Below are 26720 nucleotides of genomic sequence, written 5' to 3'. Positions count from 1 at the left end.
AAAGGGACATTCATTTTAAAAAATTCATCCTGCTCTTTAAAGTCTTACTTTCTGTAGTTAAAAGTAGCAATTAAGAGGACTATAATCAAGAGATGAGAGGAGGCTATTTCACTTTTCAGTCCATTTACTGTATGCATTTGACAGCATTTTGTCTTGCATAATTAGTCAACCCTCCTTGTTTAATTTAGTTTTTTATTCAGTAACATGCATACAGTTTTAAAAACTCATTAAAACATGATTTGTAAAGTGAAATCATAATACTTGAAACTAACTTCAACTAGGTATTAATAGATGGTATTCTGTTAAAATAGATGTGAAATACTGGTAAATCAACATTAAGGGCATAGACAACCAGCTTTTGAAACATTGAAAAGTTAAATAGGCTTGGAAACATTTAAAAAATTAATCATGTTAGTTGAGGGACATGTGGAGCCCCTGTAGTGCTTGCTCCCTGGCTGGAACATTTTAAAATTGTTCTCCAGAGCAAAAATAGCTCTCTAGGCAGGGGTCCCTACAGAGGATGGAGGATGTCTCTGGAGGAGTAAGGGGGACTTGCTTGCTCCCCCACCACCAGGCTTCCAATTCTCAAGTCCCAGTTCCCTCCTAACTCTTCACTCCTCCTCTCACCAGAGTGGAGAAATAGAGGGGACTGAGCCTAGAGAGCCTGGCACCAGCAGTGGGCCCTTGAGTGCTGCTGCATCACGGACCAAGGTATAGAAATAGGACCAAGCTGTCCGTTAGCCTACCAACCTGTCCACCCTGCTCTTCCTTCTTTCTTCAGGATGGGGAGCATGGAGCACTGTAAGATTCTGGATGACATTTTGGTCTTCAGCCCCCATGTACACATAACAGGAATTGAAATGCTTTAGAATAGACATTTCAAAAGGTACTATTTTGGATCACTTCAGCTGCTTTATGAACATTACAAAAGCCATGCATGTTTAAACAGCGGGCCCCTTGAAACATTTCATAGGCATTTGAAAGATTTCAGTTGTTACTTGTGTCCACACCTTAAGGTTGGTGGTTTAAAAAAGTTAGGAAAAATAAGACATGGTATGCTCAGACAGTGACTTCATCTGGGTTGTATTGGATGGAATACATGTGTGTATGTATATGTTATATGTGTCTCTGTGTGTGCATATATATGCACATTCACACATACACTGCAGTGCAACCAAGATATGTATATATTTGTGTACACAGAGAGACTGGGCTGAAGCAGCTTCTTTCACTTCCCTCTGTCCCTGGGGGTGATGTTCATACTTGGTATTGAATTTTGTCTGAGAGATTTCTGCCCTACGGAAACCTGCTACCAGGTGGTAACTGACCCATGTAGTAATCCCATCAATATTGAGGGCTTTCTCAGGATTGGGTAAGCCTGAAATTAAGGCTGTTTTAGTGGTTGCAGCTCCTTAAGACTGTCTTGGATTCGTTAACCAAACCCACTTTTTGCCAGAGGTGTTAGTCTTACTCTCTTTTAAGATTTCTCGGCATTTTAATTTTCCTTACAATTATCCTGAGGTTCAGAAAGACTCTTAAAGAGAAGGTGATAACAACTTAGAATGTTTTTAAATTCTCTGTTGAAATCCTTCTGCTAGCCCTTACTGAGCTCCTGATCTCTAGATTTGATGCTTCTATTTCTATACCACCTGCCTGAAGGAGCAGCAACAAGAATGTCCAGACAAACAAGTGGGGGGTTAAAAAACTAACAGAAAATAATTGTTTTAAAGTAGAAAAAGAAAAGGGAAGAAATCAACTCTGAAAGAAGTTATAAAAGAAGTTATTTAATGGTATAGATAGAGGGCAAGACTTTTATTTAAGGTATCTCTTCATACCGAAAACGAGGAAGATAGCTTTTGTCTGTGTTCTTCCTGGCTTCTTGTATCCCTGTTTTTGCTTCTGAGGGTAAAATAAGGTCTCCTTAGGTCTCTTACAAGTAATAAGTATGTTGCAGTCAGACAAGTTCACTGAAATATTATTGCTTTTGGACAGGTCAGTCACCACCAATACAAAGCCTTGCCCTATAGATTTTCCATAGAACCAGAGATATTTGCCAAGCATGTCAATGGTTGCAGCAAACCTCAGGCCTAATAACATTTCTCTGTCTAGGAATCTGACCAGTTCAGGCATGTATGTAAGAAGCCTTGGAGGAGTCTCTAAAACAGATGTGTGCTGTTCCTCTTTTAGCCAGTGGATAATCTGGAAAAAAAAATTCCAACCCTTTTAATTAAAGGATGGGGGATTATAATAAAGACCCTGAAATATGCAGCTGATTCTCCCTTTCCTTACTCCCAAAAGACCAGAGAAGATAATTGTGATATTTCCTAGGTAAAAAGTAAATAGGAGAATAAAATGATTAGATCTTTATATTTCATAAGGTATGAGGGTGTTTCAGAAAATTATGACAGCTTTAAAATAAAAGCATTTTGTGTGCAATGATTATTTACTGGACCACATCACTACTCTATATAGTTGTAAATGATGGGTATGTTCAACAATGCCACTGTCAGTGTAGGTTCCTACTTATTGCACGCATTGATTTTTATTTAGAAATTGCCATTACTTTCTGAAACACCCTTGTAGAAAAAAAGAGCCAGCTTTAAAAAAATCTCTTGCAGGTCTCCTTTAATTCTGTGACAAAGAACAAGTTGGATTAATTCCAATCACTGAAATAAGTTCTTACTAGTTAATAAAAATTGGGGCTAGGAAGATTTTTGTACTGGGAGATGCTCAGCGCACATGAGACTAAGGTAACTTATAAAGGCTGGACGATCATCGCCCATCATTTTGGCTCTTTAATTTAGTCTTTTCTTTAATTTAGCAGCTGCCCATCTTACTTCTGTTGATAATTTATCTGTCTTTATGCCAAGCATGAAGACATTATTTTTTTGTTTGTTTGTTCTTATTACTGTAATTTTGTTTCTTGAAAGGCTTCTCACACAGACCTCTTTTCTAAGCCTTTTTACCCTTACAACAACATCTAAATTCCTTGGCACGTGAGATTTGTTTTGCAGACTAACCCTTCCTTGGGTGGAACTCAGTAGTGGAACAAAGTGGGGCTGACTGGGGCATCAGCTCTGGGTGCCAGTCCTCAGGGAGGTGGGGGGCACAGAAATAGCAGCAGCTGTGGTGCTGGCCTAGGTGCTACCCCCTGCCACTGGCAGTGGAGCCAATGACACTCCTGTGCACAGCTGCTGCCCAAGGAACTCTTGTGCCCAGTCCCACCTCTGGGAGAATTCAAACAGAAGGCATGTTCAACTTCCTTTTTGCCTTCTTTGTTGGGTCACCTGAGTCATTGTAGCCCAGTGGGAATGGGGCTGGGCCCATTGCCCCTGCCCTACCCATGCGTCTGGATAGGTCTGGGCTGCTTCCCCCCATACTCCCGCACATCCAGATTGGGGCTGTTCCACCCCAACTCCCTCACCTGCTCCTGGGCAGATGGATTTTGGTTAGGCTGTGCACACCCTCCCCCCCGCGCAGCCAGATTGTTGTCAGGAAAGGTTTACCTTTTGTATAAAGAGGGAAAAAAACTGGTGGGGGTAAGTTCACATCAAAGTCCCTGTCTACATGTTTTCACTTTGTTCTCCTTCCAGCTATACATGACATCGTGCTTCACAGAGCTAGTATTTCATTTTACCCAAATGTCTTTCTTTCATTATTTCTTACCTGTTTGTTCTCAAGGTTTCTTTTTGAAGATATCTGTCCCCTACAGATGTCCTCCTCTGTGAGTATCTGATGACACTGGAGTGCTATACACAGGCAGTCACTTATGCCAGAGCTTGTTCTGTACTACCACCCCTTTTTGGGAGTAAGTGGACTAAAGGCAGCAATATTACTTATATTGAATATTATGCAGATTGTCATAGTTAGTATTTTAGACAAATCATGGCACTGTCTTAAGTTCTGAGCCCATTGCTGGTTTTCTGACTTGGATGCATATGTGCCTCTTTCTTTGATTTTTCAGATATCCCTCTTCATATGTATTTTGAAACATTGTTAAAAAAGGACGAGATCAAAGCAGATCCAGTAGACACCTCAGCATTAGGGGTGGAATTTCAAACATCTCCTTCTAGTGGTATGTGATTCAAAATAGTTTAATGCTTTTAGAGCTTGCTTTAGCTTTTTTTGGTCAATACTTCCTTTCCAAAATAGTTTACAATCTGAACTGATCAGAAAGGAAGATAACAGGCAAAGAAGTTAGGAGGTGGGAGATGATGAGGAATATAGGAAGAAAAATTATCCCACCCACATAAACACGATTAGTTATGCTCTGGGTGAATGTCATTTGAGAGGAATAGGAAAGTGAAATCCTCTACCCTCTAGCCTTTGTTAGGGTTTGAGTCTTAGACTTGATCAGGAGCAAGATATATAGTTGTAAGCACCTTCGTACTGGTATAACAATGTTTACACTTCAACTGTATCAACTATTAAACTAATACGTTTACAGTGGTAAAAAAAAATGAGCCGTCCTGAATCTTTGTACTACTTGGGAGATATAAGGAAACTGCAAATGACAGGAAAGAAACCAAGAAAGGACAGTTTTTAGACATAATTGAATTCAGTGGAATTTGTTTAAATATCTTGCTGAATTAAGAACCTGACTGACTCTGGTTGTCATTCCAGACTTTTAAACATGCGTGTGTCTGACCTTCTACATAATTATTTGGATTGATAGTTGATTCAGTTGCTTATTTTTCTTTGCTGTTTAGATTGTCTTTTAGTTGCTTTTCTCCTTAATTCTCTTTTCAAGATAGATGAAGTTAGTGTATTTATTGAAGAGCATATGTACATATATGTATGTGTATATATGTAAAGTGTATATCTTACACATATGCATAAATAATATTTATTACATATAAGTTATAGAAATTAGCAGCAGCACCCAAAATATAGTAGTTTCACTTGAGTTCTAGGGGACCATAAAATATTATATTTTTCAGGAAATTGGCCTTGCATAAGGTACCTTCTCTACATGGTACATTTTGCCTTTTCCACTTTTTTCTTCAACTGCTTTTTGTCACATGTATGATATAAAATCTTTTCTTGCACCTCTAACTGCTTTAAAAGACCTTTTTTATTTAACCAATGTGTATTGACCCATGCAGAAATATGAATAAATTCTTACATATTTTGCTTTTGATACAATCTTTTACAACATTCTCATGAAAAAACTAAAGAAATTCAGACTGGTAGATGAAAGTACTCTAAGGTGGATACACAACTGGTTGGATCATCATGCTCATTGATCATCAGTGACTCAATGTCTGTTTGGGAAGTGGTATTGAGGGAAGGTTCCCCAGGGGGTTGTCAAGGGTCAGGTATTAACTTCTTCATTAATGATGGGATTGAGTGTACACTTACCAGATTTGTGGATGACACCAAATTGAGTGGACTTGCAAGCACTCTGGAAAGTTGAATTAGTATCTAGAATGATCTGTATAAACTGGAGAAATAGTCGGTATTCAGCAGGGATCCGGGTTTTCCATTTCCCATGGGAAATCAGAGGAAAACACAGATTTCTCATTTTAATGGAGAAACCCACAGATTTTGCAGTTTTGCAAAGAGTTCTCTGCTGGCTGGCAGATTTCCAGCCTGCAAGGGGCTGGAACGGAGTGGGTAGAGAGTGCTCAGGCCTGGAGAGCAGCTCCCGTAGGTAAGTGGGGGGTGGGGAGAGGGAGTATTGAGGCCCCCATAGGGAGGGAGTTGGGCAGGGCTGGGGCTGCTGCCCAGTTGGGTGGTGTGTGAGGCCTGGGGCTGTAATGCACGGCTGCATGGCCTGGGTATGGAGTGCCACGGGGCTATGAGTGGGTCAGGTGGGGGCAACTCCCCGCCACTGCACTCATTCCCAGGCGGGGGGGGGGGAGGGACCCATGCCCCCCAGATCGATGCATGGGGCAGGGGCAGGCATAGCCTGCCCACTGTGGGTTCAGGCTCCTGCCCTGCTGCCCTCTCCTAGGGCCTCTGCAGCCCAGTGGGTGTGACCCAGTGCTGGAGAGAACAGCAGGGCTGCATGGGGATCTCCTTGCCACTGCAAGCTCTGTACTGCCCTGGTGATGAGTCCTCTGCCCACACAGCAGCAGTGAGGGACACAACCCTGTGCTGCCAGCCCTGCGGCTGCCATGCAGGCAGGTCAATGCAGAGCTCACAGTGGCAAGGAGATCCCTGTGTGGTCTCACTGTTCCCTTGTAGTGCCGAGTCACACCCTCTGGGCTGTAGAGGCCCTGGGGGAAGGAGAGCAGGGAGGGAGCATGAGCCTGCAGTGGGCAGCCTGTCCCCACCCTATGCACAGATCTGAGGGGCACAGGTCCCCCTGCCCCCCCAGGAGTGCAAGCAGGGGGGTGGATCTGCGTTCCATGCTGCTGCAGCAGCTGCCATGTCCTGCTGGAAGCAGAGGGCTGTGGACCTGAGTCCCTGGCTCCATAGCTCTGGCAGCTGGGGGGCCCCTCCAGCGGGGCTGGGGGGGCCAGGGAGCTTTGGGTGTGGGGTGAGGGACACCAACAGGGCTGGGAGAGTGAGGGGCACAAGCAGGGCCAGGGGTTATGGGGGGTGCAGTGTGAAGGTCACTAGCAGGGCCAGGGAGTTGTGAGGAGGAGAGTGAGGAGCACCACCAGGGCTGGTGGGGTTTGGGGAGGGGAGTGAGGGTCCTTTCCTTTTAATCATAGATTTTGGGGTTTTTTGCAATTTTTTTTATCAGTGAATTTTCAATTTTTTTTGTCAGGGAAAACCAGGATCCCTGATAATCAGTTAGATGAAATTCAGCAAGAACATGTACAAATTCTTGCACTTGGGACAGAATCATTGCATATAATTACAGACTGGGGAATAATTTGCTAGGATACCTTTACACAGAGAAGGACTTGAGGGTTACATGGACCATAACATGAATAGGAGCCAACAGTGTGCTCTTGAAAAGTGTGCTCTATGAGAAGACTTTGGCCTGTCATTTGAGTTCTTTGTTTCTATGTACATCAAACATGATTACCACTTTGTTTCTGATTGCAAGCATCTTCAGCTCTTTCTTTCTTGTAAGTTGCATCTAATATTCAACTTTAAATATTCAGCTTTACAAACGTCTGTTCTGTTGTAGACTATAATCAACATAATGCTTCTCTGAGACAATGGAGCAGTGGATATTTACCAAATTCTAAACCTCAAGCAGTATCAGGAACATCTGACCAGGTATCAGATGGAAGGAAAAAAAGGCATCTAAGTGAGACAGCAATAGGTAAGGCAAAACTAGGGATACACAAAACTAGGGATACCCACAGCTACTATCTTTCTGAAAATGCATTGTATAGCCTTTCAAATAAATGAGTTTTTTTTATCAGAAAAATAACCTTAAGAAACTATATTTTAGACAGGCGTGAGAAATGGGCTAATAAAAGAAATCAAAACACCGCCAACAGAATAATAAAATAAATGCAAACCATTTAAAACACAGCTTTTTTGGCCCAATCTTAATTCTGTTTCAGAGTAGTAGCAAAACTAGTCATGCTTCTGTCTTTAGTATACTTCTTAAAGGAATTGCTTAACATAGTTGTATTTTTGTGATTCTGCATGTCTAGGTTATTATTACAGGAATTTTTTATCATATTCAGTGAAACACAGTGAATTAATAGATAACTTTATAAATCACTTAGCCAAACATCTACTATTTCTATAAGCTGGTCAGCTATGTTAATTTATTATTTATTGTGGTTCCAAGTTCTGGTTTTCTTTTAAACCATTAAATACTGTACAATTATACGCAAGCCTCTTCATCAGGGTATTGGAAAGTCAGTGTTTAAAAAAATAAATAAAAAATTGCACACGTGTATCAGTGTTAGGATGATCATGGTACTTATAGACCAGTGAGTTATATTTCAACACCAGGTCAGAGGAATTAGCAGTGTCCAGCCTGAACAAACAGCTGCAGAAGCTGTCCAGCCCCGGGCCCTGTGGACATTCAGTGACACTTGTATCATTTTGATTCGGGTTTCTTGGCTATGTGCTAATTTGGCTGTTTGTATTAGCTCCCTCCTTTCTCTTGCTGTCACTTTAACTTTGTATATACCTCATAATGCCCTTCTTTGCAGCCCACGTGCCCCTTGTTCCTTTTGCTTCAGTGTCCCCTCTTTCTTCACTTTGTTTTCACAGTAGTTTATACTCTTCTAACTATGCCCTCCTTATCCACCCCAAAGCTGGAACTAACACATTTGCTTAAATAATATTGCTCACTGTGCTTGCCTGTGTCTTATACCCTTCCCTCTACTCTGTGTCTTATACCCTTCCCTCTACTCTCTCGTGTATTTACACTGTAAGCTCTTGGGAAGGGGTCTGTGTATACAGGACCTAGGACAGTGAGGTTTCTTCCTTGGTTGACACATAGGCAATGACATACGGGTGACTAAATAATTATAATGGGAAGTAATGAAAAGGTCAGATTTGTACAGGATACCCAGTTGTTTTGGGTAGTCAACTGAAAAAATGAGTTAGGAACTACTAAGGCTCCAGGTATTTGGTTGAGCAATGTAATGGCAGATGAAACTGGGTGTAGATGAGTATAATGTGTTGTACAAGCAGTGATTTGAACTATTCACAAATTACAGTGAACGTAATTCCTATGCTTGTAGTAATAAATAATAAAGAAAGTGACATTTTCAAGTTTGTAATTTAGGTTCTGCTGACAAGTTTTTGAGCATTTTAAAAATAATCTGTTCTCACCATCACAGTTTTCTTATGAGAGCATAATGCTTTGCAACTCATTTGTGCGTAGCAGAAGAAGCTCTGTCTTGTTGGTGTGAATGGCCCAGTACAGCATATTTATTCCTAATCTGGGCTCTGTCCAGGAAAAAATTATCCATGGGGTGGGTCAGCCTAGTGAGCAAGGCAAAAATAAAAGCTTGGTGTCAAGTTATTGTAATGCTACCTAGGAGACAGGATTTCATGCATTTGACCCACTTTGTACATTAGTGTTCTCTTTAGAAGTTGTTTTTACCACCATCCCTTGCATGGAATTCCCCCTGCTTCATACTGACCATTCTTATGCTCAATTAGTATTCACATAATTTGTTTTAAGATGGGGCTCTATTCTCTTCCTTCAAGTCTGGATAGGAAGGAACTGGGGACCAACTGTGGCTTGTTTTTAAAATTCTAAAAATGGACTATACACCGGGATTGAATAAGACTACTCATGAATTTGCCTAGATTCCTGAGCCAACACTAGAAAAATCAGATTAACAGGTTAGGAAAGAAATTTTGTCTTCTAGTTCCAGTTGGCCACGAGCCAGGAAGAAAGTCTCGGGGGATGTGGAGTGGGGCACGGACGAACTATTTTGGGTCTGTAATGGCTACATTCCCTGTTCAGCATGAAATTCAAGAATATTGGTTACATATAAACTCTTAGAGCTTCTGTAAAGGAAGCAGGATTTGGTTTTCTGAAGCTGCTTCCTCGAGGGGGCCGCCTCATTTAAAATAGGGAGACAGTTTTTGGGGATAGCATGCATGAAGGTGAATTTGGGATAGGGAACATCTGTAAATGGTTATGTTAATGGTGTTCATGAAACCTCAGGGTTTCAGCTCTGACCTTCTAGAAATATTTTATTCCATACCATGTGGAAAAATCTCTAATATAATAGATAACAATAGCTTTATTTTGTTTGTTTTGTTTTTGTGGCAGGAGAAAATAACAGTAGGTTTGAAGCATTTTCCTTTCAGCGTACAGGACCAGAATCCCTTAACAGTTTTACTGCAGTGTCCAATGTCAGTGTGCTATCCAGATCTACTCCATCACAGGTAAAGCAAAGATTAAATGGATTTCATTAAATCACCCACAGAGTGTTGATGGTACAAGCTTTATGCACGTTCCTTAGTTTTACACTGTAATGCAGTTTTACATGTTCATTGATTAAGCTTGTCTAATTCTTATTGGGAAAGTAATGTGCCTAAAACACAGAAATGTATTGTCATAAAATAGCTTCTAGACCATGTAGCTAGACTGTATAATTAGTTTATAAATAATATTTGTGTAAAATTTCATTTAAAACCTCATTAAATGATTTGAAATTTGTGCTCCCGGTGGAGCTGCACCTAGAGGCTTCAACTACTCCTCTTTATTGAGCTTCGCAGTATTGCCTGGCAGTGTAAATATGGTTATGGTAGTTTACCCAGATGCATCTTGGTAAGCCAAGACATGTCAATTTGAAACTACCTGTTTACTGAACCTGATAAAATCACTGGTAAACTTTGATTAAGGGTGGTATCCTGGCCTCATGGAAATGTATGCCAAAGCACTGGGTTTCAATGCTGTAGTCTGCATTTTTTTCAGTCCTGTAGTATACAAGATGCGTCACTAGTCCAAATTGCGTAATCTATTCTAAGGATAAAAATATATATGGTGGTGGTGGTGATGTTGCATTTCCTTCCTTAAATGATCCCTTTATGCAAGTGGTGAACTTCTTTCCTTTAAACATATTAAATGAGAACTGATTCATGCTGAACTGCACTCTACTTCTCAGGTGAAAATAAAAAGTTTGCAATTTAGGGTAGCTCATGGTTTAAACTGAAACTCTCTACTGTAATTTAGAAGAGTTGTGATGCACTTAGAATCTACACACTTGAGAGGAGAGACTGAATAATTTAGAGAGAAATGTTGAGAAATTCAGTATCCCCTCTACTTCCCAGAAAATGTCTCTGTCTTCTGCAGACTTTGAAAAGAATAGTTTTCTTGTGGGTTGTTCTACATTAAGTATATCAAACATGTGACTCACAGGATGGATGGGGCTGGGAATTTGGGGGCAGGGTAAGTGGGGTGAGGCCTGCTATGGAAATCCAGGGCATGGAGTCTTTCCTGCTGCCCCAGCAGACATGGAGGTGAGTGGTGGCTCTGGTAACCGCCATGCCACTGTTCACCCCACTGCCACCACTGAGTCTGGATGTGGCCCAGGAGGCTCTTTGCAGTTTGCATACAACCTGTGAGGAGCCCTGTGGTACGGACCCAGTACAGGGGCATAAGCTTGATACCCCCGTTCTGTACTGGTAAATTTAGGCTGTGGTCTTTTAGAATTTTTGTTTTTATTAAAATTTTATATTTGTAGTGGTCAAACTACAGATTAGATTAAATTATTATAGAATGCTTTCCATATAGCCTGAACATAATGAAGGATGTAGCATTAATAGGTTTTTAAGAAGTTCCCAGTGTTAAGTGCAGTAGTGAAATCAACGGACTTTGCTAAGAACACTGAGCACTTCTGAAAATCCAGTCCTAAAATGTTACTGTTCTTTCTATCGGATGAATTTACAGAAGTTTTCTTGTTTAGTTCTGTGAAGCTTCTATGTAGCTTTTATAATAAAATTAATGGCATCCCTGTTTCCACTAATTATACAGCACAATGCGAGACGGAGATTGAGAAGTGAGAGCTCATATGATATAGACAACATTGTTATTCCTATGTCACTGGTCGCACCTTCTAAATTGGAGAAGCTGCAGTACAAAGAAATCCTTACTCCAAGGTATTTTTACACCTTTACTTGTGCTTGCACAACCAAGATTAAATTCAAATATAGTCAGTTTCAAAATAATGAGATAAAAATATACTAGGGTACTACAGGCTTGAGGTTCCCTGCTCATAATTAGAATTTGCTGTCATTTTGGTAAACTAGTTCAGCAGAAAATAATCCCCTCAAACTGCAGGAAAATATACATTGATATTCCCCGCAAAAATCCTTGCAGTGTTTATATTAAAAAAAACCAAACAAACCCCAACAATTCTGATCTTGAGGACTTAAAGTACATTTTTAATATAATGTATTCTGGTATGTGATTCAGTGATCACCTCACCTTAATCGTTATTTTGTTTGTAATTTCCCTGTAATTGAGTGAATCATCAAAAATAGCAGTACTCAAGTTCTTTCTTCTGTAAATCTGTGACTTGTATTTCAGGATTTGTTTTGCTTTTAAGGACTTAAGATAATCCTAAAGGAACACTGTTAAGGATGTTGTTTTGAAATAACAAAAAGATGTTATGTAACCTTTGTCAATGCTTTTACATGATTTTTGTTAATTTACCTGATTTTAGATGTGTTTACACCAGAGGCGGACAATTATTTTGGGTGGAGGGCCACTTAATGAGTTTTGGCAAGCCATCAAGGGCTGCATGACACGCAGCCAGGGGCAGATTAATATTAATTTTCAAAAATTTTTAGGGGTCCTGTGGGCCAGATAGAATGGTCTGGTGTGCTGGATCTGGCCCATGGGCCACATTTTGCCCACCCCTGGTTTACACATTTCCTGGCAATGAAGCTGATTGAAACAGATCAGTCTCAGTTCACTGCTGAAGTAAAAAAAATGCTAAATTTGGATGAATGTATTTTAATTAAGACTTATTTCATTCATAGCTGGAGAGTTGTTGACCTTCAACCTTTGGAACAGCCTCCCATAGGTAAAGAGGAGGTAGGCTACATTTATATAAGCCAAGAGTTTATGCTGCATGGAACATCTTTCTATATTTTAAGTATTCACTGATTTCATGAAAATTCTAATAAGTAGAACACTTTAAAAATAAGCTAAGTATACTATAAAAAACTTTCTAAACCTCTGCAGTAAAGTGTGCGCATGTGTGCATATGTACAATTTCTGTGCGTATGTACAAATAAATATTAAGTTTAATGGTATATTATGTTTCTATTTTCTTGTTCTATTTGACAGCACCTAATGGCAATAGCAGTATGAATATCTCCAAAAGGAAATGAAAGAACACAGGAGACAATCCTGGCATTTAAGCACCACTTTGCCCACTTTTTCCTGAGTTCTTTTGTCTCTTACATCTTAGAAACACGACGCATATGCATCATATCTCCTGATATATTTTTTCTTTCATTATTGTCCTTTTTAGTTTCAGATGAATGGGGAAAAAGAAGTAGAACTACAGGAGAAAGTAGAGGATTAGAGTAAAGGAGGGATGTGGCATGTAAGGTTCCTTACCTTAAAATGTGTACCTTTTGAATAAAAGCTCTAGCACAAAACAACCAAGCCAGGGATCCAGTAGTATAGCCTTTTTGTTGGCCACCTTCTCGATCCCCATATGCAATTTTAGAAAATTCTGACAATGGTAAAGTCTCTAGAGGCAAAAGGATAATCACTGAATACCCAGATTTGCTCATGGCTTCTCTTCCTGTACAAGTACCATCAGACAGCCATTTTTCTTGGCATGTAACAGATAAGTAGGAAATGTTTATCTGTTTCATTTCCTCTTTGTTTTTTGTGGGCCACCAGACATTCTTATCCCTTTGTTAGTGTTTGTCTATTAATCTCCCTTTATTGGGAGGGAGGGGATCTGTTTCTCCTTTCTGCTTCCTAGCAGTGAAGCCGCAGCACTCCTCTTTGTATACTATAATTCCTCTTCATCGCCCACTGCTGTTCCTCCATCAGTACCATGGGTCAGTTTGCTTCCTTCCTGTATGGCCCTTGACGCTCTGGTTTGAAGAACATTTTCTTCTCCAGGTCGAGTGTGAGCAGACCATCAGATCTGTTCTGTAATCTGTGGTTCTTTTTCTTCCCCAACATCTTGCAGTTTTGCGGTTCCAGTGGCCAGACCAGAAAAGGCCTCAGTATGTCATCACTGCTGTTCTTTGTACTTATATTTGGCACTACATGCAGTGTATTCTGGGCTCTAGAGAATGTCTCTATTCTACTGTCCCCTTCCCTTCACTTCGTTCATGAGATTCTTAGTGTTCCCACAGATACTCCCTAACCCGCTTTCTTTCTGTTTAATGCTGTCTTTGTTGTGGCGGCAATTCTGTAGCTATGACAGAATTACTGCTGAAGCTGAGCAATAAAAATGATGAATTAAGTATATAGCAGACATTTCCTCTTTGGGGAACCGCTGGATAAGGCAGCTAAGGAGCACTTCTTGCTCAAGAAATTGCTTCCTTAGCACTTATTTCTTTCCTCTTCTGTTAGTCCTGATGTCTTGTTAAAACTGGTTTCTAGCAACCACTGCTTCCTTCTTTCCAGGGTTTTAAGGGACTTGATTTTCACACAGGGTATTTGTTTGCAGAATTCCAAAGATGTCTGTGGTTACTGGGACAGCTCTGGATCTCACACAAATGCAACTCCTGTTATATTCTGTTGTGTGTTACATTTATTTTGCAGAAAGGACTGATATATCTGTCTTTAAAATATGTATGGAATAACTAATTGAACCAGTGTGATTCATGTGACACTTAGGCCAGAAGGTGCTTCAAGCGGTACAATAAAATAGCTACAGGTTATGTTGGAGTTTGCTGTTTGCTATATTTTCTGTCAGATGCTGGTCATCAAACAAAGGAAAATAACCAGTTGTTCTGTTTGTCCTGAATGTCTTCTTTCATCTTTCTTGCTCCTATGGAGAGAGTCTGCCATTTTGTGATTGTTTTACTGTTTAGGGAGATGTTTGGTTAAAGAAGAAATAAGCTTTCTGGTGTTTACCATTTTGGTCTTATTTCTTGCTCCTGTTCTTCCACACATTTACTTCAGGATGCAAACTACTGGCTAGCTGTTGCTGTATTGGGGTAGTTTGAAAGGAGAGAGGTGAAAAAATAGAATTACTTGTCATCATTTTTTTTCTGTTTTCTACTGCATCAATTTTGTTTAGTTTAATTTGTCTGACTAGCTCTCAAACTCAGGGTTGTTCCTTGTGCTGAAACCAAACAAATTTCAGTTCAAAAGTATATATTTTAATGAAAGATATGAGTAGGGAAAAATATACTTGTGCAAGATATCTTTTAGCTTTTCTGTTGCATGGTTTCCTGTTGCACCATGCAGATGTGCAGCACCTAGGTTTTTTGCATAGCCACTGAGTGGCACACTTTAACATGTATAGAGTTGCACAAAACACAGTTGCATCATTCCATGACTGTATACACACATTTAAATAATCTGAGAAAATTCTTTCAGGTTTGTTCTTCTGGTAGAAAAATTTACCCAGAGCCACATGTACAAACATTCAAATGCTGCGGGCTTGAAGAGTAAAGAGCCTTCAGTGCAGAGACTGTGCAGCTGTGGAGGAGGGCGGGGTTGTGCACAAATCCCAGTATGTTCTGCTGGCTCCTTTAGTCTTCTTAAGACAAATGGCAGTAGTGTATAGGGAAGCTCTAACTGGTTGACCAAGACTCCCCATGGTCAGCCTGTGTTTCCTGCAGTATAATGTGGGGATTGTGAAAGGAGCACGTTCTGCTCCCTGTTGGACAAGCAGAGTCCAAGAAGCAACACACTGTCTCCCGGGGGGCAAGGGATGCTGGAGGACTAATATTACTACAGCTAGGGATTTTCTTTTTTTTGTTTTATCTCAGTTCCTTTAAAAGCTATGAGAACACAAATACAAAAGCCTTTATTTACACGATAAAACTATACAGGCCAGGATTTTCAAAAGCAAAGAGTGATATTTTTTTTTTTTTTTTGAGTGCCCAAATGAGGATACTTTTTTTTTCTATAGGATCTTTGATATTCAGTGGTGGGAACTCAGCACTTTCTCCAAATCAGTTCCCTTTAAGGTGTCACCAACTGGATGTAAAAATACTAAGCACCCAAAATTGATGGTCGTTTCTTAAACCCTATGAGAGTAAAGACAGAAATGTCAAGAAATGGTCGAGTCAAGATTCTGGTATCTACTACACTGTACATTCTAAAAGCATTGGTATAGCTTTTGAATTTTCTGACTTTTCTATGTTCATATTGCAAGCTGTCTTGAATTAGTTGTAAAGTAATATTAGTTTATTAAAGCATTGCTTGTTTCAGTAACGACCAACTCTTGTGTATTGTTAATAAGCTAATGAACAGTTTATGAGCTGCTGTTCTGAAGGTTTAAAATTTAGTGGGCATTGTCGACACGTGCACTTTAATGTGCAGTAGACTATTTTACTGCGCATTAAAGCATCACGTAATAAAAAACCATGACATTACACTAATGTGTGCTAAAATAGTCTACTGTGCATTAAGCGTCACTGAAAAAGTGTGCAAATGTGCTACTGGACACATCTACACATGTTATGTTGCCATAGCAACACACAAAATGATGTAGCGTCTGTGGGCAAAAAACGTGACTCTGCAGCTATGTCGCCGTAACAGTGTACTTCCTTGGTATAGCGTGCTGCTATGGCAACATAGGGGCTAAAAATAACCATGCGATATCGGCATGGTGCAGTGCGGGCTGTTACTGTGCCATCATTTAGTACTTCCAAAAGGATATACTGAATGATGAAACAGTAACAATGGTGCAACAGGGGCAAATGTAGATGTGCCCGCTGTGCAATAGTGCAGCCTAATGCACATTAATTTAGTACCTCACACTGGAGGGACTAAATTTAATATGTGTTAGAAACGCATCAATACATGTGTAGACGTGTCCACTATTTCCCATTAAGTTGAAATGCAAAATGCAAAATACTTCAGCTGCTATCCCATGATTTTTTTTTTTTTTGGTCATGGAATGTACAGTATAAATAATTCAATATTCTGCTACGTGTATGATGAGAATCTTGCCAAAGTAGGACTATTTTTATTCAGTATGACTGCACGTTGCTGCACTAGATCAACTGTGAAAACTAGGGTAATGAAGTTATGTCTGTCTGTCGTCTTGGGCTAATCATTAGCTAGTGATTCATATTTCCACACTGTTTCTGGTCAGGCAGGATGGATGCCTGGTAAGACACTGTGGGAGAATCCAGATCTTTATTCTGATTAAAACATTTGCCTCAGGTCAGATAATCAGATATGTCTTGTGGACAGATCCCCTCAACATCACTACCAGGTTCATATTCTATCACCTGATAATGATTTTTTTTTTCTTTGCTTGTAGTCAAGGTAACCAAAAAGCATTTATGTTCACATTTTTCAACTTCATATAATATTAAGTATATATTAGTGTAAGCTTGACAGAGACATATACAACCAATTATAGAGTTTTACAAAGAAACACAGCCAAATTCTGCCTGACTGCAGTGGAGATCGCTTTGGCCATCAATATGATATTTCATCCCATATAACAAGCCACAGTTTAGATTAAGAACATATATTCAGTGTATGCCTTTTGTGGATTATTATAAAACCATCTTTTTAAATATTGTACAATTTTAAGAGATTTTTAAAAGCTCTTTTCCCTTGAAGAGAAACATTGATTTTTTTTTTTTTTTAAAGGAAGCTTGTTGAAACCTAAGTTAACTTTTTCACATAATGAAAAGACTAAGCAACTTGCTATGAAAAGTATTTTCAAAGTCTATGTAAGTTTTTCTTTCAAAGTTGCTTTTTGTTTCAACTTCAAAGGAAATGTTATAGCAAAGGAAAATTTGAAGTTCTGTCTGAGGGAGTAGCGCTTTGGCAGTGTGTAAAACGCTCACCTTCACACTGCATTGTTGACCTTGATGAAGAAATCTGTAGCAAAGTACAGAAATTACAAATGTCTTGAAAATCACTGTTAAATACTAACAAGAGGAGACCTGATTAAGGAGACTCATAAAATAGGGAAAACAACTGACAAATTAATTTATACATTTAACATACATAAATACGAAGTAATGACTATTTTTGCAAATAAATCACAAGACAATGCAGTTCATTTGTATCAAAGACTGAGAGAAACTGGATTAAGAAGGGAGGGATTCTGGGCAACTAGCTTTAAGAAGTAGGTGTGCTATGGCCTAGTTCCCAAGCCCAGTGAAACCAATGAGAGTCTCCATTATATTGTTGAATTTAAGATCAAATTCTCAGTCTCTAGCAACAGATTACATTAGAGCTATGTTCTCTGGTCAGCCATGGAATAGCAGTTTCAAAAATATTTGCACAGTTAGAGACAGTTTTGTTCATTCTGTAAAACCAGGTACATAGCACAGTTTCTGGAGAAGCCATATGTCTACAGGCAGTCCTCGGACTTGCAACACAATTGGTTCCTGAAAGCCACATTGTAAGTCGAAACATTGTAACTTGGAACCGATTTTCTCGTAGGAACAGTTTTATATATGGGGGATTGGTTCCTGAACCAAGGCCTGATACCCTATTTTCACAAAAAATAACCTAGAATTTTGTACTCAATCAATTATAGGTGAGTAATATAGCTAAATTAATGTATGTAATATTCCCAAAAGGAGTACTAAATGATGGTGCACTAACAGCCGTGCTGTAGGGGCACATGTAGACACACCCCTTGTAATTAATTTTTCTCCTTTGAACTTCACCACAAACCGGGAAGGGAAAGTAGCTCTTCAAATATCTGCCATTATGAGCCTCAGTTTCATGGCTACTGTCTCCCTTCATTTTTAAGGCTTCTAATAGTGGCCCCGAACCTCGTAAGAGCCTTGAAAATGATAGGAAGGAGCTAGTCAGTTTTGGGGCAACTCATTGCAGCACTGATAATATTGTGTGCTTTTGAGCTTACATTAAGTTTAGACAAGTATCTGCTGAGGTAAGTTGTTTTTTTCTAGTCTTGAGATTATGCACTTAAATTTACACTGGATTCAGAGATTTCAGAGATTTCTAGGGTCGCAAGGGACGTGGTAGGTCATTGGGTCCAACCCCCTGCTCCAGGCAGGAAAGAGCGCTGGGGTTAAGTAACCCCAGCCGGATGCCTGTCTAATCTCTTCTTGAACACCTCCAAGGTAGGAGAAAACACCACCTCTCTTGGAAGCCCATTCCGTATTTTAGCAACCCCCACCATAAAGAATTTCTTCCTTATGTCCAATCTAAATTTATTCTCCTTCAGTTTGTGGCCATTATTTCTGGTAACCCCGAGGGGCGCCCTGGTAAACAGAGTGTTCCCTATTCCCTGCTGACCTCCCCGATGAGTTTGTATACATTCAGTTTGGATATTACATTCAGTTAATAAATTACATTCTTTTACAGCTCCTTGACATTTATGGAGTTGAACCTCTCTCCTATTAGAGTTCCTTTGGCACTGCAGCCTTAAAATTAATATAACCAGCTAGGTGGGAATTCCTTCTTAATAGCCCTTCTTCTAGTCTCCTTTCCCTTTGAAGTGGGAATGGCTGGCATGCACAGATGTGGCTTTAGCGTTCTTTTAGTGATCTCTAGCTGCTGGAACAAACTTTTGAGCCATCTGCAGGCACAGTAGATTGGAGCACTACTGTCCTAAACTATGACAGAGTGAACCAATAAAGAACTAGGTCCTAGGGTTTGGGGGAAGACAACGAATAACTCCTTTGTGTGCACGCTCCCGTTGGCAGCTGTGCCAAAGCAGCAAACATACTTTGCTATGGTCTGCAAAAGAAGAAGGGAAAGTCACATGTTCTCCGTGCAGGGCAGATTTGGTGTTTGGATTCAGAGGCTTCACCAGCAGATTAGATCTTGTTCTCATTTGAGCAATTATTACCTTCCTCAGATTAGATCCTGAGTGAGTCCTGCATACGGCTTACTAAGAAATTGTATACTGTGAAGCGGAAACTATTTTCTGCCTGGTTTTGTAGAAGGAATGTGGTGCCTCAAGTTTGCCCAGTCCATTTTATTTGAGATGTTTTTGTTCTCCTTTCATTGTCATGCTTATATTATCATGTGTTTAAAATGTACCCAGCAAGTACTGCTGCTTCCTGCTCTCCTGCGGAAAGGACTTATCTCTTTCATGCACCCTTCTGTGGAACATTAACCTAGAGTTCATTGTATTCATTCATACCAACCTTAGTTCATGAATTTTGAATCTTATACTTGCAAAGCTATCATATCATATATCCTTCCTGATGCAATTCTAGTTGTCTGTTCGGCCATTTACTTTCCTAGTAGAAACTACAGTAGTCACAGGCCTGAGTGAAATCTAGGCCGGCATGGCAGTTGAGCTTACTCTGGTTCCAGTCTTATAGCTACTTTCTGTGTTGGGTGAGACATCCAAACAGCAGACAGTGTTTCTTGCAAAACTGTCATAGGTATCCATGCGAGTCCATATGCCAGCGCCCAAAGAATTCAGGGCTTTTTGATGTGCTGCCAGCTGTTCTGATTGTTTCTGCCATGTTTCTATAACTGAGATTTGTAAGGATAGCAAATGAAAACAGTCTTTCATTCTCTCTCCGGGTAAACATTTCCCTGCCTTTCCATTTGGACATTGCTTGCTGTTCTGTGGAATGTGGCTCTGTAGAGGCATTTCTTTGACAAATGAAAGTTCTTCTTAGTAACTAGAGTTCTCTCTTGACGTTGTCCCTGCTGATCTACACACCCTGCCCTGAGTTTTGGATTTTATTTCAGTGAAGAGAGAGAAGCTAGGGGCACAGGCATTTGTGACTTGGCTTGAAGCTCTTAGGTGCCTTGTGTAATGTTCAACTGTCAACTTTATAAAATACCTCCATTAATACAGAACGCATCTGCAATGTGGATCTGTAGCGACTGCAACTGAGTAATCTTCTTCCTTTTCTTTTCCATGGTACCATTCTATGGATTCACATTCATCACTCTTTCAAATACTCTTTTGTTTTGGCTCGAACTGTCAGTTTTCATTACTCAACAAAAATGTTTTGGTAAAGTGCAGCTTGTTCCTTCAGTATCATATTCTGAAAGAGCCTTTAATATGCACCCATAGACACAGTACTACTGTTCACTTGATATTCAAACTAGTAACCTCTTATTTTTAAACTTAGAGTAGTCCTCTTATACAACTGAGATCCTCACAAAAGTGTACAAAATAGTGATTTTAAAAGTGGAAGCATCATACTAGTTCTTTTTATTGTATTTTAACCCGAATGTGTAAGTTTTAATTTGTATACCTCAGCATATGTTCAGTACTTCTTTCTTGTGATTTTGAAACAGATTTTCACAGAACTGTATAAAAACCATTGTATTCAGTTTCAGTGATGATTAGTTCATAATCATGATAGCAGCCATTCTGTACTTATAATTGCAGATGGAAGACCTCTCAGATGAAGCTTTTACTTCACGTCACATACAATATGAAGAGAGAGAGAAAACAAGATGGTCATTGTGGGAGCAGAGCCGCTGGCCTAGAAGAAATAGCAGGCAGGTGTATCCACTTAAATGGAGTATTCTTAGAGAATCACTACAGTTTTGTTGTTAGTGCGAGTTTCAGAAATGCTATCAACATGATGCAACTTTGAAAATGAGGGCATCCACCCATCAAGTGATTTGTTACAGACAGCACTATGCATATTTAATATATAGAAATGAAAACTTCTGGAGTTCTGCAACTTAAAGAACTGGATCATTTGGGCATACAGTGAATAAAATACTGGTTTATAGAATTTATCCTGTGCCACTATTCCCTGCCACTCTCAGTAATCATGGATGTAGAGAGTGAGACATGACCTCACATTTAATAAGCTGACTTAGCTGAAAAAGTCAAGTGTAATAATGGAAAGGAGTATCACATTCATGGCATTAGAGGCATGCTTCAAATACCAAATTCTGCTAAGTGGTTTGAGCACTCTGAATTTTCAACAGTCATGTGTGTGAAGGAAGTTTAATACTCTGTCTAGTGCAAAAGCCTATAATAATTGAACAATCTTACAAAAACAAAATATATTCTCTTAGGAAAAAACGTGTGTAAATACAAACATGCAGCTGTAGTTTTATTTCAGCTTTGCATTCAGTTATTCCTAATTAGTCCCTTTGGAATCTTTCATGATGTAAAGCACTCTATAAATGTAAAGGGAATGCTATTACTGTACATTTGTAGGCAGTATTATTTAATGATCAGAAAAAAACTGTCTCACAGTATTGAATAAATACACAAGGTTTTTGTTGTATAAAATTTGTATGATTGATTTACCATGTAGGGTCTGGATTTCTTCCCAACATATAGCATGTACTAAAAGATTTTACACCAAGTTCAAGTTTGCTTTAGAGGTTAAAGTTTCTGTTTAAATGTTTTTATTCGCACACTGCATATTCCCACATGTAGGATCAAGGTATCTGCACTGCAAACTATCAGGAATCCAAACCCCACTGTTGGTACATGCAGAGAGGGGTTATGGAAATTATCTCAAAGGATCCTAGTTACAAATTAGTAACTTCCATTCTTCCTTTGAATGCCTTCTGCTCTTTTCCATTCTTGGGATGTGCTGTCAGCTCAGTTTCGACTCCGTGGTTCACAGATGGCAATATGCAGTGGTTCATGCTGAAAAACTTGAATTAGGAGTGCATTACCTTGTTACAATCCAAGATTACATGTATACTGAGTGAACAGCATGTTTTATAAGCCACAGCCTCTAATAACTGTTGCTTGGATGACCTGCATCATGAGCATGAGGGCCCATCACCTTCCAAGCATTTAACTCTCGTAGATAAAGCTATTTGCTTTGACTTTGTGCAGTTTAGCAGGTGGGCTCCGTGTGTTTTCAGGCTCTCTTTACTTTAAAGCACTTAAAAATCTGTTAAAAGATTCCCCACCAAAAAAATATGTGAATTATTTCCTGTCGTTTGAAAGAGCACTAGGTCATAGCACTCTTATTTTCTCATTTTGCTTTCTACTAGATCTTACAGCAAAAATGCTGATGGACGACATGGACAAGATCCAGTACAGAAAGAAAACCATGGCAACTCTTGTGCTTCTCTACACTATTTTGCTGAAGCTACCCCTGAGCTTATATCAGAAACTCGCAGTTCTGTGTGCTTAGCGCTCCCACAAACTTCAACGGAAAACCAAGAAGCAAAGGTAGGGTGGTTTTTAACAACTGTTTGATCCATTGCCCCCAAATTTCCAATAACTTGGATTGTGCCTAAACTTAAATTGTATTGGCCTGTATCACTTTTGTAGCCTGCATTTAGTTAGTATTTCTTCAATGTACCAGGCAGTTACTGTTTGCAAATGAAGTCCACAGAACAGGAACAGACTAATGGGCCAATATGGCTCTAGACGTGACACACTAGCAGGCTCCCTTTGTGCAGCTTTTTCTCAGGGAATGCCAACAAGGTTTCCTGATAATACTGACCGTCATGACAACACGTGTTCTTAATTGTTTAGCATTATGGAAAACAGAATTCCTCTCTACATTCCTCACCCTCTACTTAGTGTTGATTAACTCTGGGAAACATTTTGGGATAAAACTTGTTAAACGATTCTGTACAATACAACATCATTTTGTATTAAGCCAGGCTACATTTGAAAGCTGGTACCCAGCACAGTGGTATTCTTCCCCATATCTGGTGAACCCTGCAAGCAGGGTAAAGAATGTCACTCATTTGTTACTTAATAACAGAATCATTCTGCACATAGTTAATCAGCTAGGACTCCACTGAAACTCATCTCTTTTTTTCTTTTTCTTTTTTTCCATTCTTTGATTCCTTTCAGTCTGAGCTGTGGCAACTTCGGGTTTTTCCATTAAAGGATGAAGAAGTAGAAACCTTACTATGCCAAGATCAAATAACAAATCAGACCGAAAGTTCAAGTGCAGCTTTCCACAACAATTCTTTCTGTACTTCATGTACTCCCTTCGGTTTGTCAAACAATGGCCATCCACTGCAAAAACAATCTTCAGAAGAGCTGGAAGACTGTGCTAATGTTTCCCTGGGAATCAACAGTATGAGAAAACACAGGTGACAGGGAGTAATGTGGTTCACTAAGAAAGCCAGTTAAGGTGGAGAAAAGTGTAAGGTAAACTTTCTTGTTCACACCACAAATAACAGCACAATTCAAATCCTGTATGTCAGAAGCATATAATATATTTTCTTTCTTGCTTTGTAACAGGCAGGAATAATCCCAAAGGCAACACTTTCTTCTTCCTGAACCACAAGAGAAACTAATTATTTCAACTTGGAAGTCTAATATTCCCAGTGTCGGGACTGGGTACATCTAAATTGCTGACACCATTCACTGCTTTCTTTTGTTATAGTACCACATTCTTTAATATCCATCCACTTTTTTTCCAAATTTTCTTTGGTCTTGAAGGATTAAGGCAACAATTTCAACTGAACACAGAAAAACTACTTGAAAAGACAGCAAGGCGGAAGGGGAACTTAAATATTTTTTCAGCTGTGGGAAATACCTGCCCTATTTGAAAGGGTCACCTGTAATACTTGGCTATTTGAGAACCTAAACCCTTATATTTAACTTTAAATGTATTACTTTCGCAGTTCCTGTCAGAGTTGTGGCAAGTTTCATGCAGAAATTCTCAAACACTAATACAAAAATACATGAGAATATTTCAGTACTTCATTTATATTTCAAAATGTAGGCAGCTTTCATTTCAGTCCCTTGGAGGAACCTACTAGGTGAAATATCACTGGTGCATCTTTTAAATGTTATTCTGGATCACCAGGTGTTTGGAGACCCAACTCCTACAACTGCCAGTGTATTCTATAGAACTGTATTAAAGAGAAATACACTTGTTCCAGTTTCCATGCAGTGTCTTACAAGGGTCTGGCATGCGTGCAAAAGCAGGTTTACTAATCAGAAAAGAAATGATTATTAATAAAGTTAACTATCAGGAAAACGATAACACCCTTCCACTCCCTCCCTCCAGCTTTTCATGGTGATTATATATTGGTTTTTAAATTCCTGGTCAATTTACTTATAAAACAAAAGCAAGCTGTTTTAACAGATATTCTAGATTACAGTGTTTAAACTCTCTCCACTGTCAATTGATGCTAACACAAGATGAACCACAGAAGAATTGATTACACAGTGGTATTTTTGTAGCGGAACAATAAATTGATACCAGCAGAACATAAACGCTGTCAATAAGAAGTTTTTCTGTGTAGAACAGTTGAAGGCAATTATCTAGGTGTCTCTGTTCTTGTGCAAATTGTCCTTAGTTTGTCATATCCAGAACTAAATTGGTACTGGACAGATGACCCAGTTTTAGTGTCAACCTGTTGGTCAAAATAACAGGAAATATACACTGGATATTAGGAAGAAAAGATTCAGAAAATTTAAGCACTACAACTTATGGTAGATGTAGTTTATTGCACATTCTGATTTAAAACACACACATATATATACATTTCTTTTAACACTGGTTTGTCCAGAGCATTAAACTTGAATCTTGCCTCAGTGTCTGATAAGATAATCTTAATGCAAGGTATTTTTAATTAAAAGTTATTTCTATAGAGTATGTGTATATAGACTCAATTTGATGGAAACATTCAGATTCTCTTTATAAAGAGGTAAAGCAGAAAAGTAGCATCGTGCCACATTCAAGGGGTGAGGATTCAGTTTGTTTCTGAATGGCTTTATAGGACTACAAAGTAGTAATAGTACAGTCTTGCTGTTGAATATCTTAGTGCTGCACCAGGACATGATTATTATATATTGGTTAAGACTGGCTCTGAGAAATACCTTCCTTCTAGTTTCTGGCTGGGATGGTATATTTCCATTTTTTTAATTCTTCCACTCTTGGCTGCATCTGGGATGGTGTGCCTGGAAGGATATAATGAAGACCCTGGAGGTTCTTTACTTCTCCATTTTGCCACTCCTCCATGGTGATGATAGAAGTAGCTCACTCATCTCCTGATAGACACCACAAGCTTTGTAGTTTAACTGCTACTGCTGTTTCCTGCTCTGATTGCTTGGACAGTGAGGAGCACTCCTAAGGTATCAGGTACAGCAAACCGATAAACCATTTAGGGTCTCTGCTTGTAATGTCCTGAAGTAGAGTTGGCCGAGGACTACTGATTTAGAAATGAATTCTGAGCTATTCAGAATCTCGATGGGAAAAAGTAGATGTCCCTATAAACGTAAAAAGAATACTTTCAAATGAAGTAAACTTTTGAGGGAATTGGAGTGTTACCTATGCTTGGCTAACTTAGTGCATTGCAGGGTAGGCCCTAGCAAACTTTACACTTAAGATACAATTAACCTATTAATCATGCCATAAATTACATGGCAGAACAAAACTGGAAACCACCTGCAAAAATATTCTGCAAGAGATAATATGTTTGTGTGTGGTTTCCTTTGCGCCTTAAATTGAACATGTGACGGGGTAGTAACAAACTGGAACCAGTTCCAGATTCCCACGAGGTTCTGGGGTTAGCATGACAAGAGGCAGGAGTCTTAGGATCAGCAGTCAGATCCCATGGTGACATTAAATGAACATGTCAGGCTGCCTTGCTTTTCAGTAGATCCTTTTGAGATTACTGCTCCATAATATCAATAATGGTGAATGGCAACCTGTAGCATGGGGAAATAGGTGCATTGTTTTTGCATAGCTCTTAGTGATTGACTCATTTGACCAGTATTAATATCCTCGTCCTATAAGAACATTTGTCGTCTTGCTAGCTGTATCTGCATAAGTGGACATTGATACTAAAGAGCATATAGACAGCCATTCTGTCTCTGTTCAGATACTTTCTCAAAATCCGTGCTTGAAAAGGCTGGATCCTGATAAAAATGCTGTGGCAAAGATGAGATCCCCTATTACCATGCAGTGTGGGACTGAGACAGAAAAAATAAGGGACTTGCTTAGTTGAACTCTTTCCCAGTCTGGTGTCTCAACAAGACCATCTACCCCTTGTCATTTTCTTTAAAAATTGCTGTGCGCTTGTATAGCACCATGTACAATTGTTAATAAAAACAAGCTAGTTTAATAGTTGCAATCTTTCTCTCTCAAGAATTGGCTTCCATAGATTTCCCTTCCCCTCTCCGTAGTCTGTTGTTGTGTCACAAGTGCCCTGGAACCACTGGAAGCAATGCACCGCACTGTAGGAAAGTGCTGAGAGCTGCTCTGCAAACTCAGCTTTTTGTCTCTTAGCTCTTAAGCCATAAAAATACAAATATTAGAAAGTAATTTTTCCCTAAACCCCTCCTGTTGTGGCACTAAAG

The 26720-nt window shown here is 39.4% G+C and overlaps 1 protein-coding gene across 5 annotated transcripts in view; it reads left to right on the top strand.

Annotated features, from left to right (window-relative positions):
• Positions 1-26485, top strand: part of KANSL1L (KAT8 regulatory NSL complex subunit 1 like) — an 86968-nt gene extending 60483 nt beyond the window's left edge. For 4 of the 5 annotated variants that reach the window (XM_090044904.1, XM_090044906.1, XM_090044903.1 and 1 more), the window contains 8 exons: positions 3965-4075; positions 7088-7225; positions 9659-9774; positions 11366-11490; positions 12376-12430; positions 20850-20962; positions 22436-22616; positions 23253-26485. In XM_090044904.1, the coding sequence (XP_089901030.1) occupies positions 3965-4075; positions 7088-7225; positions 9659-9774; positions 11366-11490; positions 12376-12430; positions 20850-20962; positions 22436-22616; positions 23253-23501 (1088 nt within the window). In that variant the 3' untranslated portion in view covers positions 23502-26485. The remainder of the gene's footprint in view (positions 1-3964; positions 4076-7087; positions 7226-9658; positions 9775-11365; positions 11491-12375; positions 12431-20849; positions 20963-22435; positions 22617-23252) is intronic. The other variant, XR_016441990.1, reaches the window with a different exon arrangement.
• The last annotated feature ends 235 nt before the right edge of the window (positions 26486-26720 follow it).

Source organism: Crocodylus siamensis, chromosome 4 (genome assembly GCF_052110815.1).
Source record: "Crocodylus siamensis isolate JL-2025a chromosome 4, ASM5211081v1, whole genome shotgun sequence".
NCBI classification, from domain to species: Eukaryota; Metazoa; Chordata; order Crocodylia; family Crocodylidae; genus Crocodylus; species Crocodylus siamensis.
The sequence above is the reverse complement of the archived record's forward strand: the minus strand, read 5'-3'. Positions and strand labels throughout refer to the sequence as shown.